The sequence below is a fragment of the Crocodylus porosus genome, unplaced genomic scaffold (assembly GCF_001723895.1).
Source record: "Crocodylus porosus isolate Cpor-Errol unplaced genomic scaffold, CroPor_comp1, whole genome shotgun sequence".
NCBI classification, from domain to species: domain Eukaryota; kingdom Metazoa; phylum Chordata; order Crocodylia; family Crocodylidae; genus Crocodylus; species Crocodylus porosus.
This window is the reverse complement of record NW_017728947.1, coordinates 98,679,686-98,694,218: the sequence shown is the minus strand read 5'-3', so window position 1 is coordinate 98,694,218 and position 14,533 is coordinate 98,679,686. Positions and strand designations below refer to the sequence as shown.

Genomic DNA, 14,533 nt, shown 5'->3' with positions numbered 1-14,533 from the left:
GCAGGCGCAGGGGTGAGCTGATGGCCACCTATAAGTTTATCAGGGGTGTTCACCAGTATCTGGGGGAACTCCTGCAAGACAGTTTCAGGCTGGACATAAGGAAGAATTTCTTTACTGTCCGAGCCCCCAAGGTCTGGAATGGCCTGCCGCCGGAGGTGGTTCAAGCACCTACTTCGTTTAAAGAGAAACCTGGATGTTTTTCTTGCTGAGATCCTATGACCCCAGCTGACTTCCTGCCCCGGGGGCAGGGGGCTGGACTCGATGATCTTCTGAGGTTCGTTGCAGCCCCAATATCTATGGGGAAAAAAAATGGTTCTGCACTTTTGGAAACAGCATCTGAATGGCTAGTTATAGCAGTACTAACAAACAGAAATGGATTCAATTTGCATGGAAGGTGTGGGGTGGTTCACCCCTGCACAACCAGAAATACACGTACATGTCCATGCAGGCATTGCTACTGTAGCATTGTTTTCTATAGTTATTTGGTCCTTATGAGTCAGCGCCTGTAAAACAGAAATCCAGTGAGAAAGTAGAAGACCTTTAATCAGTAAGAGGAAAGATTACTGATGGTCTGTAGACCTGGGTCCATGCTCAGATACTATGGTGATAAGTACACTATGAAGATATCTACAGGGCACCAAGCAGTGCCATGCAGACACCCCATGATTGCTCTGGAGCTAGAAGCAGGTCCTGCTTCTACGCCAATATGCCTGGCTTATCAGGCAAGCAAATAAGCCTGTGCATAGTGCCGTGCTAACGTGTTTATACTTCATCTGGTACAGAGCTATTGTGGGTAGTGCCATCTGCCTGACACTATGCAGACATACCCTATAAGGCTTACATAAAGGTTTTCAAAGGAATGTATGGGAACTAAGGGTGCCTATACATGTGCTCCAACACATTCTAATTAGAACGCATCAGAGCAGACGCCATTAATCAAGTCTGCTTCACGTTCTAATTAGAACACTTTAGCATTGCCACAGCATCATGTATATATGCCCTGAGGATTAAAAATGGCTGCTGGGGCACTTTAACGTTCATCAAATAAGCTTTAGTTAAAGTGTCTCATGGCCAGTTAAACGTGTCGGTGGGAGACTTAATACGTATGACACTGTGGCATTTTAATTAGAGCAGCTCGCCAGGAACTGCTCTAATTAAAAATCCCCTCCCCCCATCCCCTGAACATATGTATATAAGCACCTGAGGTGCTCAACTCCTACTGAAAGTCAATCAGATCTGGGTGTTTATTTCCCTCCTGAAGGCAGGGATTTTCCAACAGAATAATACCCCAGCTACTTACTCCCCATTGTATCAGCATTTTGCACCAGTGGGGTCCCCCAAGGCTTGTGGGTGAAGCTCACTATATGCAAAGGGCTACCACAAGGCATATACACACAGCAGCTTTAGTTTGAGGGAGTGAGTAGGAGTTAACTTCTATGTAAGTAATAAGTACCATCTGGGATTGATCCAGGGACCCTTGAGCTAAACACATCCATCTCCTCTGCTCAAGACAAGCAGCCAGGCTCTCCAGTTGAGAACTTGTAACAGGCTCACATCTGGGGTTTGGACAGAGCTAATGACATACCATACTGAAGTTACACACAGGCTCCATGCTGGCCTTTCACACAGCAGTGACCTTAGCCAAACAACTGTGCTCGTGGGAGATGCCGAAATACACAACTGGGCTGAAGTGCCTCTAGTTTTCTAAGCCAAAGCCCTGTCTGGTTCTAGAACTAGTTTGAAAAATTCAACAATGTCTGATTGTGAAAGCCAGGGATCGAAATAAGTCTTTAAAGTGAAAACTGAGTCCCAGCTTGCCCTGGGCAGCACCCTGGAAGTTCACTGGGTAGGAAGTACCTCCTTGCCTATGCCAAAACCTGCCATGTTTCACTCTGAAGGGCTTTGATTAAAATCAGCCAAGGTGCAGAGAAGTGCCAAAAAGAAAGAATATAAGCAGCTTCAGATAAGGCACACCTGCCCCATCCTGGCATTAATATGGTGTTACTGATCAGACAGAACTGGAGTTGAAGGAATTCTAATTGTCCCTTTATAGACCCCTCTGTGTAGTAGTTAAAACTGGTGAGGTTGGCAGGAGAAAGGCATGCAGTCAGCAAGAGGGAGGGACCTACTGTGTAACATACTTCAAGAAGATATGGCAAGATCTGTCCCCTCCCTCCAAAGAGTGCTCAGTACTGGAGCCCTAACACTCAAGCCATTATGCAGGTAGGGAAAATTAAAAAAAATTCAACTCCCTATAGCACAACATGAAAAGAAAGCAAGCTCTCTGAGAGTAGACAGAAGTGGCTCTCTGACTTATCTGGCCAATAACTAGGTCTGCCAACCACAAACCTTTGCAATGATTTTTTTAAAAACACATGCTGCATGCTGCTGCAATCATCCAGCTAATTAGTGGAGAAACACAATAGAGCTACCCAAGTACTTATGGTGTTATTATTACTATCTAATGAGGTCGCCATTGTTAGCACTATAATTATAAAATTAATTAACAATGCTAAATTGTTAAAGTGCTACCCTCCCAATCCATCATGCTCTCCACAACTTCAAAGAACCGACTTTCACCATAGGCAGACAACAGTCAGTGCTGTACTGATAGTTGGTTTATTTCTATGTATATTTCACCCGGCAATCTTGCACAAAGTTGAAGCCATTATTAAATGTGTATGAAATTGATACAAGGTTAATGTATGTTCTTTGGGGTTTCCAGAGATGAGATTTCAGAATACAGGCTACAAATTGCAATTTCTGTGCTTCATGCAAGAATAGACTCTAGAAAATGAGAAAGCCTTTTGTAGAGTATAAAAGGTTATCAGGTGCACCTTGCTACAGAACAGCCCTCTCTCTATCTGCAACAGGGAAGCCAGTGTAATGTTACTTAAATATAATTCACTGTGTCCACTGCAAAAGCTGCACTACAAAAATCACCAGCTTCTGGTAGGGGCACAGACTAGAACAGAGAAAGGCATCTGAAGACATCTCAGAATTATCAGCATAATCTGTGCCATTCAGCAGTGCATACAATAACTCAACTAGTCATCAGCTGTGAAGTTACAACTTTGAGCAGCTTTTGATGGCATAAAGAATGGTTCTTTGACTGAGGAATGGATTTTAGTTTTTTGGATACTTTGTCTATCTTTGCTTTTACAGTGTACAAAAATCAAATGCTGATCTCCATAACTAAGCAAAAAGTCCTCATGGCACAGAAATGTGAAGTTTAGACAATTTCTCCAAAACAGCACATGATCTTTACTACCCTTGCAGCCAGCATCACATAAGATATAGTTTTATGGTTGATATAAGGATTGTGACAGTGCTATTCACAATTTTTTTAAAAGGCCAGAAGAAACCATAATGATCATTTTAGTCTGACTTCCTACATGACACAGACCATAGAGTTTCTAACAATAATTCCTGCACTGGGTCCAATAGCTTGCAGCTGAACTGGATCATGTATATTTTAAAGAGTGCCTGGGCATATCTATATGTTCATTAATGTGCCATAATTACATCGTATTAAGTTCAGGACCAGTAATAACAGGTACTAAATGTGCCATAATCAGCGCTACTGAGCATTAGCACAGATGAATGCTTTTTATATGATGTTATTCTGCATTAGATTAAGTCTACTGTGCATTAGTGCATTAGCATTGCTGTTGCCAGCTGTGCTAATACGCAGTAGAATTACTCTAAAGTACATTAAGCGTCTCATGTAGAAGTGCCTATTCAGTGGCAAGTGATGGGAAACCCACTTTCACTTAACAGTGGAGCCACTTACTGCTTAGTATGAAAACATCCCCACTCTAGATGACTGTGAAGTACAGGAGGAAAGTCATTTGGGTTTCTTAGATATTCATCATTTTTAAGGAAACACTGGTTGCATCAGTAAAAGAATAGCACTTGCAACTCACCTTTGACCTTCTGTGAATTAAAGCCTGACCCTGCATGTTCTCTCAGGTTCCACTGAAAGGAATATGGGCAGTGTTCAGCACTTCTCAGCATCAGGCCCAACTGATCATTCTGAAGCTCCCGGGCTACCTTTAAAAGACTGCCATAGCTATGATATGCAACTGTAATATAACCACAGCTCACTGAAGGATCTCTCATGTAAAATAGCACTAAGGGTCTTACTATGGTCATCTAACAGATCTTAGTAACAGCCATCAAGTATAGTAACTTTTGGTTACTACAAGCTTGGGTGTGATCTAGACAAATGATTTAGAGATGAAAGGCTGTGTCTCATGACAGAAATAGAAACCGAAAGCTATTCTAGGCCTACTATGTGCCATTCCTCTCACCATATTGCCACTTTCCTGTAGTGGATAACATGTTACTGTCCTATGAACAAAAACCCACTAGGGAGCAAAACCTGTGCCCCAAACTAGAAACCCATTTCTATGAAAAATGGAAGCCAGGACTTCTGTTCCGGGATACTGTCAGCTTACACTTTAAATCAATCTGGAAATTCGACTGGGTACAATTGACACTAGCCCATTTATTAAGCAATGCCTCCTACTAGAAGCAACTGGCACTCAAATTCCATGATCTGCATTGGTAGTTCAAGGGCACAGCTTTGACCTACGAAGCCTGGGACCTTCCTATTTGGTCACATCTATGCTGGGAAAATGCATTTGTTAAAGAACATGCTAAATGTGACTGCATCTAGAGTAGAAAGTTGTATTTAAACATGTTATTGATAACACCTGTTATCAGCAGAGGCACTTGCGCTGGATACCTCTTGATTGCAGGTAGTTTTGGTGGGAGAAAGTTCTCCTTGAGGGAGCCGCAGCTTTGAAATCACCCTCCAATACTTCAACTTTGGTGACATTCTGCAGATCCCGTCTATTTGCAGAAGGGACAGGGAGCTGCTTTTAACACCTGTATAAACCAATGCTCTCCAACTGGCTGGCAAAGGGCCAGCATGAGGCATGCTGGCCCCTGCAGCCACCTTGTTTACAGTCACATGGCAGTGAACAGGGAGAATCCCAGCACCCACCTCCACAGCATATGGCCAACGTGCAGCCCCAAGGTCTTGCACAGTTTTGGTCTAAAACAAAACATGGCTTCTTTTAAAAATTAAAAAGGAAGTGTAATTCTAAAGGCTTAATCCATTCTTTCTGTACCTGAACTTTTATTAGGAAGTGATAACATACAAAAGGCAATTCTTAATATTTTACAGTCAAAAGAGAGCCTTCAACCCATTTTTTCCTAGTCAGTTCAGTAATAAAATCAATATGAAAACCAACTGGGTTGTCTGTCTAGACAGCTATTTTCTACTGCACTCATCACCATGTCATCAGAACACCTGTAAACTATGACACGACAACTATTCTTGTACCATGGCAACAGAACAGACTGAGATTACAAATGAGAGATTACAATTTTTCTGCAGAATCCAGAAGAAAGCTGAGCTGGGTTGTCAAGGGAAAAGCAATGCTGATGATTACTGAAGATAGCAGCAGCCAAATAAAGAAAGAAAGCCTAGAAGGTCTTGTACTTAGAAAATGTTATTCGGGAGTCAGAGGCCTTAACTCTCACACCAGTTTATTAACCCTGGCCATGCCTGTCTGTATAAACTTCAGTGGGTCATAACTTCTATGGCAACTTCTCCATCTGAAAAAAATAGAAACTAACCCTCATTACCTAGAGGAGATAGTTATAGAGGTACTATTTGGGAAATACTGACTCTAAGATGCTGCAGATTTGCTAAATTTATAACTGAGGACACAAAGATTTCATTTGCTCTGTTGGATTCCTCTGTATGTGGAAGTTCTTCATTAAGGTCCACATTCAATGTCTAAATGAAACTTGTGTACATTTAACACAGAAAGAAATATTACCAAGATATCTAGCAGCAAGTGATCACTTTAGTATGGATGTGTTTAGACTGCATTTAGTATTAACACGTCCAACATCTCATCAGGCAGTGCAACGGCCACAGCATTTTCACAAACACACATGGTACTTTTAAAACAGACAGTGTCCCTTCAATCCAGGTCTATACACTGTCATGACCAAAGTTTCTGGCCCCTTCTGTCTGATGTAACATGGGGTTTTGTACATACCTCTGTCTCTCTTCAGCCTCAAGAGGAGTTCCCTGCACAAAACTGATGCTTAATTTTTCATCAGTTATAGAACAGATGAGTCTCTGGATGCAGTAATTTGAAAAAAAAACCCCTAGTTTATTGCACTTGTCTCAAAACACAACAGAGAAAACAAAAACAAAGTACAGAAATAAAAGGGAGCTAAAAAAAAAAATGAAAAAAAGTTACCATCTGAGTTCAGGCTTAAATTACACTAAGAAATCCCATCACTTCAGAGGGGCTTTCAACACCAATTTAATATTAACATCTAAAGCAAGGTACAGTATAATACAGTATACAAACAGCTAGCAGGCTCCAGCCATTACTAAGACAACTCAGAAAAGTGTAATACAAAAGTGTCAGTATTAAATAACGCCCATGTATCCAAGCATCTGGTCCTTGGCAGGAAGCAGAGAAGTGCTGTCCCTCCTCCGAAGCAGGTGACGCAGGAATTGCTGTAGGATACTTTCAAACTGGATATCCACTTGCTGAGGGGTTCTCAAAACACCCAGCTATGCTTGTACAAAACAGGCTGGGTTACTTCAGAAGCTGAATCCATTACAATCCAGTGCCAGGCAGACTAAAAAAAGCTCTGTGGCTGTCTCCATATATGGATGAGGAAGAGATGAGGCAAAACAGATCAAGTGTAAAAGGGAAACAAATCTGACCTCCCCCTCACTACCAGACTTAAAGATCAGACTGAGAACTGGCAGCCCACTCTAGAAGTGCTGCTAAAAAGAACTTCCCCCAACCCCCTCTCTCAAGTTGGTCCTTTCTACCAACAGATTTACACTTTGCACCATGTTTATCTCAGACCCATGCAGTGAAGGAAAACACACCCTCTTTCTTCTATCCACCAACGCAGATGTTCTCAAAACTGATGTGCTCACTTTTCCTTACACCCTCTCCTGAAGCTGGCTCTTTTACAGCACTGGTTAGCAGCTGTTTAAACATTCATATGATGTACACATTTATGATGAACATAAAAGTAATTCCACCTACATCACTGAATTTAAGTCCTTTTCATCTATAATTCTAATTATTAAAAAGATGAGGTATCTTTTAAAGAAGATTTAGAGTATAAAGAAAAATAAACTGCAATGATTAAATTTACTCAGCATGTTGCTCAGTTCATTAAACACCTCTGCTGCAACATCTGTTAAGTATAAGACACTTCAAAATTTAGCTAACATAGCTAAAAATCTCAATCTTGTTAGGTATCTGTCAATAATATCACAGATTTACTTAGGGGATATATAGATAATTCTATCAATTACCATTTTCTTTATAAACATTTGAATTTGGTACTCAAAAAAATGAGTCCACAAGATAAAGCACTAAACTGATTCGAGGCACAAATATAGTGCAGCGGGTACCGTGAGAGCTGTCTCACACTTCCCTGCTGCTGTCTAACAAACTCGATCTCCAGCTTCCCTGCTACTCCAAGTCCTGGGCCTCTACAGAGCAGAAAACACTATGTGAAGTGGAAAAACATCCACTTGAAACTAGAATGAGTCCAAACTTGTCACCTGTTAATGAAGCCAGATTATGAACCCAAGTTTCCAGAGATGGAAAATTAGTGCAGCCTTGGGGATATTAAGATGAAAATGGTTCAAATCATGTTAATTTTGACACCGGTGCAGTATTATCCTGATGTTATTAGATGTTACAGGGAAACATATTACCATATTTGGTTCCATGCTGTACAGAGCAATCTTCTTAAATGCGTAAAATAGACAGACAGCATTTCCCTCTATCTGGAGTATCAAGTACAAGAAATTGAGAAATGTTTAATGTTTCTGCTGTTGAGAAATATTTAATGTAACAGAAGCCCTTCTCAAAAGAAGTACATTATATATATATATATATATATATATAGATATATATTAGTGTGCATGCGGTTGTAAAATATCCACTTTCATTGCTAATACAGTTAGAGTTATATTTCCAAAAGAGCTGCTACATTAACACACTTAAACAACTGCAGTATGCCACACTTATAGTCTCCCAAGAGAGACTGGAACAAACACCTGAATGCACAATGGTGGGACTATCTGACAGTTCAAGTTTTCAATAAAAAAGTGCTAATATTGCATGTCCAATATAAGTGGCTTTAAAATCCAACAATCTGGATGTACGTTACAAGAATTCCAAGTGTTCTTCTTGCTATTCCACTATTTCATGTGCTCAAGCACTTTTATATCACCTCCCATTCATCTTCAAAATCATCAGGGTGAAGCAAAACAGAAGGGTCGCTACCTTTCTGCAAGCCATAAGAGTGACTGAAGGTCTTAGTGAGGCGCTGAAGAAGGTATCCTGAAGAACTAACTGCCCACAGTTCATCCAGAGGTGTCACTGCAAAACAACAGTCACTTAGTGTTTAGTTCAAGCAATATGCTCCAGTTACAAATACTCAACAAGCTATTTCTGTTCAACTACATTTTCCTTGGTTTTGGTATCACTATAAAAGCCTAGGTTGCCTAAAGTGTTATGGTCAAACAAGCAAAACCCTTCATTTAAAAACATGACATTCCTCCCTACTCACAATTTGAAAGCCACTTGGCAGAGCATATAATAGGTATCAGAAAGCTGGGCAGCGAGGGTTTCAGATGATCATGCAACTGACTTGCCTGTTAAACAAAACACGTTGCCTGGAATCTTCTTCCAGTAGTCTCCTGCTGGGTTCTTGTCAGTAATGCCATATCGACGTGCTACATCTCCGTTTGGACAGCGTGCCCAAACTGTTCGAGTGCTGATAGCCAACTGACATGCCTGCAATCCTGAAGGGAAATGCATAATGAAATCAATTCAAGCAATTTCTTATATGTTTGCAAAATAGCTCCGTGCAGTTTAGTAAGAGAAGCAGGTAAGACTGCAGTATTATGTATCACTCTTGGTAAGGGGAGAGCTGTCCAATATAGCCAGATATGGAGAGCTGTAAAGTTTTCCAGTCTGCTTCCCTGCTTTATTAGCAGTCCATTTGGGGCTGAATTCTGTCCTTCACCCATGTACAATCGCAATGAATTTAAAAGATGTGCTCAAGAGTGACGGCAGATTTTGGTCTTACAAGTTAAAAGGCGGATATGACACTGTGAAGCACCTGGTATATACTGTGAGAGTGGGAGTAATTTGACATTTATTTAGCCCCCTTTAGTCAGATTGAGCTCACTGCATTATACAAACTATTAGGCTGTATACAATTCCCAATTCCTTTTCTGACGCGTTTAAAAACACATAGCAGTGCACACAACTATTTAGGACAGATTAGGAACTCTATAGACAACCAAATTAAACCAAAGGGCAGGTTTTAGCCAGGCATGATATAATTACCCGATCTGGAGTTTGTTCAAAACAAGTGGATTATCATAATGCAGCCTCGCACAATGAAGCTAGGTGTTTAATAACCACATGAGGACAGGATCCTGACTTTGACACATTCAGAGACAGAATCACCAAGAGCAGAGCAGTTGTGAACTCCTTGTGAGCACTGCTAAAGTCCTGATTCAGAGGGAAAACCAGCACCTCTTCCTGCAGCAATGCATCCAGAATCAGAGTGTTCTTAAATGAAAGATTATCTTTAAGAGACACGCGCTCAAGTCATGACAAAAGACTGACCCAGTAACAAAACCAGCATTAATCATAGCACTCTGTCACACTTGGCACTGTGACAGTCACTACCCACCAGAAACAGGATTCAAGCATTTCAAGGATTGCACTGATGGGCAGAAGCACACATGAATGCTATTTTTACCTGGTATGTGTTCCCAGTCTGTGCCTACTGGCATCTCCTCCGTAATTCCAATTCGCACATGAACATTACATTTGCTGTCGATTGCCCACAGCATCTGATCATTTGGACTTGAATGAACACTGACCAAGTTGATTCCCACTGGCTAGAAAAATTAAAATGGCATTTAAGATTTTCAGCAAGATGATTTTTAATACAGGACACTTCATTCTTACAGATATCTACAGCAGAAGCATATGGAAGTAATAAAAAGAAAGAAACCCTACTATTTTCCATGTAGAGATGAAACCACTTAGTTACTATACAAAATGTAGTGTTTCCCATGTTGACTTTATAAGGTGAGGGGATCAGAGCCTATGAAATACATGCAACTTCGTTTTTAAAAAGCAGTATTAATAAAGCTACAAGCACTTTAATTTTCAACATCCAAGACCAGGAACTCTGAACCTGAACCATGAATATTGTTCCAATATTCATGTGAGTCAATCAGTTTGTGTTACAATTGGCATACAAGAAAGAAAAAAAGTAGTTTGTGGGGCAAAAAAGTAAGATTAAAAGAGCTGCTGTGTAGTGCACTTCTGCTGTGATTATGGTATGTCCTTATTTATGAAACAGCATTAAAGAATCTTAAGCATCTCTTTTACACAGATGAATACATGCACACACACATCACAGATCATCCCTCCTCCTCTACAGACTGTCTTCATGGTTCTTGAACTCAGCTACACCACTTTTTCTTCTTTTACCACAGTATTTGCACACGCCCCATCTTCTGCAGGTGAGCATACTGCAAACACTAGGGACTTGCCTTTCTCTATCCCTCCCCCAAGTTCCCTGAGTGCCACTTTTCCATCCCACTCCTGAAACTGCCACTAATCTTCCTCATATTTCCACATAAACACCACATATTTCCTTCTCTCCAGAGCTCTCTTGGATTTACAGGTTACTTTTCACACCGGACCACACCAGAGTTCTCTTGGATTTACAGGTTACTTTTTCAGAGCACTGAATAAACAGGAGTCACTTAAAACTTATTCTCTAATTTCTGTATGTATGACAACAAGAAATGTAACTAGGTAGCTACTCCAAAAGGTAAGAATAGCATTCTTTTACACTACTAGTAAGGCAAGCTCCTGGGCAGGTACATAAATCAGCTTACCATATTTCAAAGACTGAGAACCTTGCAATTTCATACAAAAGGTATTTTGAAGAATTCCCTTTGCTTGACTACATAAAAGCACTAAAGGGTTTATATATGCTCACAAATTGCAAAATAAAATGGATTTTATCATGGCAGAAGACTTTGTCTTTTAAAGAGTAGCAGACATTTTTAGCAATCTTCCTGATCAAGGGCTGACATGCAGAAAAAACTTTATTGGTTGTAGGCTTTGCTATGGCATATTCTGAAGTGGAGTAACTGTATTTCAAAAGTACTCACTAATTTAGTCTTATTCACTCTAGAAATAGGGACGAAAAGAGGTATGTGATTTGCCCAATACTGTATAGAAAGGTGAACCGAATCTTGTGCCTTAATCATATGGCCATCTCTCTTTCAATCCTTACTCATTTAGCTAGAGTCTCTTTCTTTGATCAGACACTGCACCAAATTCAATTGTGTGCTGTTTGGCATTTAAATGAATGATTATATGGCATTCTGCTTCTGTCCCTGAAAATATTTTTAATCACTTTTTTCCATTAGCATCCAAATATCTGGGAAGACAGGAGGAAATCAGTCCTGATAAATCCAGATAAATTAAGAGGCAATGTCTCAGCTTCCAAATATGAATTGTGAAAAGACATCAAGGAATGGCAACATGAAAAAAACTTCTAACATGAGCTAATTTCACTAGCTCAGTGCTTCAGTTACCCATGTTTCACTAAAGTACAGTGTAGGATCAGTAGGAAAATTTAGGTTAAATCTTTTCTCTTGACTCATTGCCCTCATCAAGGGAGGGGAAAACAGTGTACTTCAAATGCCTACAAAACACTTGGAAAACTCTATCCATGAACAGGCCCTCTACCTTGCCTGCTATTTTTGAGGTTCTACATTTACAGCTTTTGTCAAAAGCCAATCCTCTTAGGATGGATGAGTAGCTATTAAGCAGCAGAAGGCTTTCCCTGCCTTCTCAAGATCAATGAAGGATGAAGAGATTAAACACTTACGGCCCAAGCAAATACAGGTGTCTCACACTGCAGAGCACTGCCAACAGAAATGGCCAAAAAAAGACATTATTCTAATGAATAATGTCTACAAGTGACTGAAATAAGGAGTGCAGTTTTAAGGACAGAGTTCCCTGTGAAGTGCATCTCTCTGTGTGTATAAAACCTCCAGAATTTCATGAGAAAATACATCTCAACACTTTTAATATGAAATAAGAGAGCGAGAAGCAAGAAATACACAACACAGGAACAGGTTCCTGTGAAATGATCTATCTTCAGCTTATTAACAGCAGAATGGATCAAAAGCTTGTTCAATTTAATGCTTATTCTTTGTGGGCAGAAGTGGATCAAGCCAAATACACAACAGGAGGAATGAATATGAAGATATGTTTATCTTCTTGGAACCCACGGGTTTTTACCCTCTGGAAACAAACACACTTATCAACAGGGAACATGATGTTCTCCGATTAAAAATTACAAATTCTCTGATTAAAAACCCTAAATCCGTGATTAAAATTAAAAGCCCCCCACAGCTCCCCCTGGCACTGCTGGTGCCCCTCACTCCCCCACAACAGGCCCCCAGCCCCACACACAAAGGCACAGACATGCAGACACACACATAGACACTGACACCCACCCCAACAGGTAAGTGTGTATGGGGGCAAGAGGCGGGGCAGGGCAGGGCAGGGGAAAGGGAAGTGCAGGGGGCAGATCAAGAAGGTGGGAAACATGCCCCTGTGCCCCCTCAGGAGCAGGGCCAGGGGTTGAGGGCAGGGGTGCCCCTCTGCGGGGCTCACACACACCAACTAGCCTGATGGGGGTGGGGGGTTCGCACACAGCAGCCACCACCACAACTCTGCCTTCCCACAGCTGGCCACACTACCATTTTACAGGAAGAGCCAGCCAAATTATTTGAGTGTTTTAAAAATATTTTGTGGATCTTATATTTTAGCTGCTTCTCCTTTAGATCAGCCTAAGGGTCTCGAGCAGGGGTGACTAAACTGCAGCATGTATGCCATAAATGACATGGAAGGCCTTTGTGCCTGGCAAGTCAGGGAGAGGGCAAGGCAGCATGACAGTAGATTGGGCAGGGAGCAGAAAACAGAGCAGCAGAAGAACATGATCTGAGTAGCATTCTGGAGGGCATGGGCTTAATTTGTGGTTGATGCTAAAAAGATTGGCCCCACTGATCTAGGGAAATGACACTGTTAAAGGTAGGTAGGCAGGTGCAATATAGCAATTATTTAGCTGAAACTTGTATTGTTCAATTTTAGCATTTGACTATTATGTATCAGTTTCCCAAAGGGCAGAGTCCCCAGGCCTCCATAGAAAAATGCAAGCATATTTACATTCTTACAATGACACCTGCTATCGCATGCATAATTTGGACACTGTGTGCATGAGAGCATATTAACATCTAAAAATCTATCTGTATATACAAATGCTTTGTTAGCACTTACAATAACTGTACATGAAAAAATTTGGGATTACACATGTAGACTTGTTTATCTGTGGACCTCAACCATCAGTTTTTAAGCATCTGACCTCAAAAAATGCATCTTTAGTTTTGAAAAGTCTAGAATTTCTCACTGCAGAGAAGATCTGTCTATGAGAAGCATGATTTTTTTTTCAGCTCTCCTCTGTGCTGTCTCTACTAATTAAACTATTTTTAAAAAGTCTGGAGTCCTCTTAGTTGAAAACAAGTGTTGTAAATGGCACAGTTAGCTGAAGATGACAGTCAATAGAAATCCCTGGTTTCACTATTATGGCCACTCATTCCTTGCTCAAACTCAAGTGTAGTATTATATGTCCACCTGCACATTAGGGTACAGTCAGTATTTTTTTAAGAACTCATTAAAGTGCAATTATTTCATTAATTTTTTTTTGAATACTCTAACTTAGCTTGCTGGGCTGAGAACAAATATTATCTTCCACAGATGTGCTTGGAATCCCACTCCAGATATGATTTCTATTTCTAATTTGGACCATAAATGAAGTGTCAGGAAAATTTGGCCCAAAAATTGAGATTTTGTAGGAGGAGAGGGGTGAACATTGGACATTTAAAAAAAAATCAATTAAGCATCATGGGAAAGTCTCCTTACAAATTAAACAAACATGGAAACCAATTTCAATATTTCCTTGAATTGCTTGCAGTATTTGTTTGCAAACACTGATTTTTCAAAACATGAAAACAACTATCAGTAGCTCGAGGGAAAAAGAATTAATATTTCTTTCTTCCTTTTTCACCAACATGTAAGGAGAAATGCAGAATATAAATACTGTAGCATGGAGATTTAATATTCTTGGTTTTAATTTTTCTGAGTTCTTGGCAAAAGAAGAATCACTCCATTATTTTTCTGTAATCAAAAAATGAGTGAAAACTAAAGGCTGACATTCCCCCAAAGGTTCCTTGATTCTAACAGGGTTGAGAACCACTGACATGGGACTCTTTAGCCTGGAAAAGCGTAGGCTCAGGGGTGATCTGATGGCCACCTATAAGTTTATCGGGGTGACCACCAGGATCTGG

The 14,533-nt window shown here is 40.5% G+C and overlaps 1 protein-coding gene across 1 annotated transcript in view; it reads right to left on the bottom strand.

Annotated features, from left to right (window-relative positions):
• Positions 1-6,176: 6,176 nt before the first annotated feature.
• The window catches only part of TECPR2 (tectonin beta-propeller repeat containing 2), a 54,321-nt gene continuing 45,964 nt past the window's right edge, over positions 6,177-14,533 (bottom strand). Inside the window, exons 17-19 of the mRNA XM_019552540.1 lie at positions 9,850-9,991; positions 8,729-8,878; positions 6,177-8,453 (exon numbers count right to left, since the gene is read on the bottom strand). Coding sequence (XP_019408085.1) covers positions 8,296-8,453; positions 8,729-8,878; positions 9,850-9,991 — 450 coding nt within the window. The 3' untranslated portion in view covers positions 6,177-8,295. The remainder of the gene's footprint in view (positions 8,454-8,728; positions 8,879-9,849; positions 9,992-14,533) is intronic.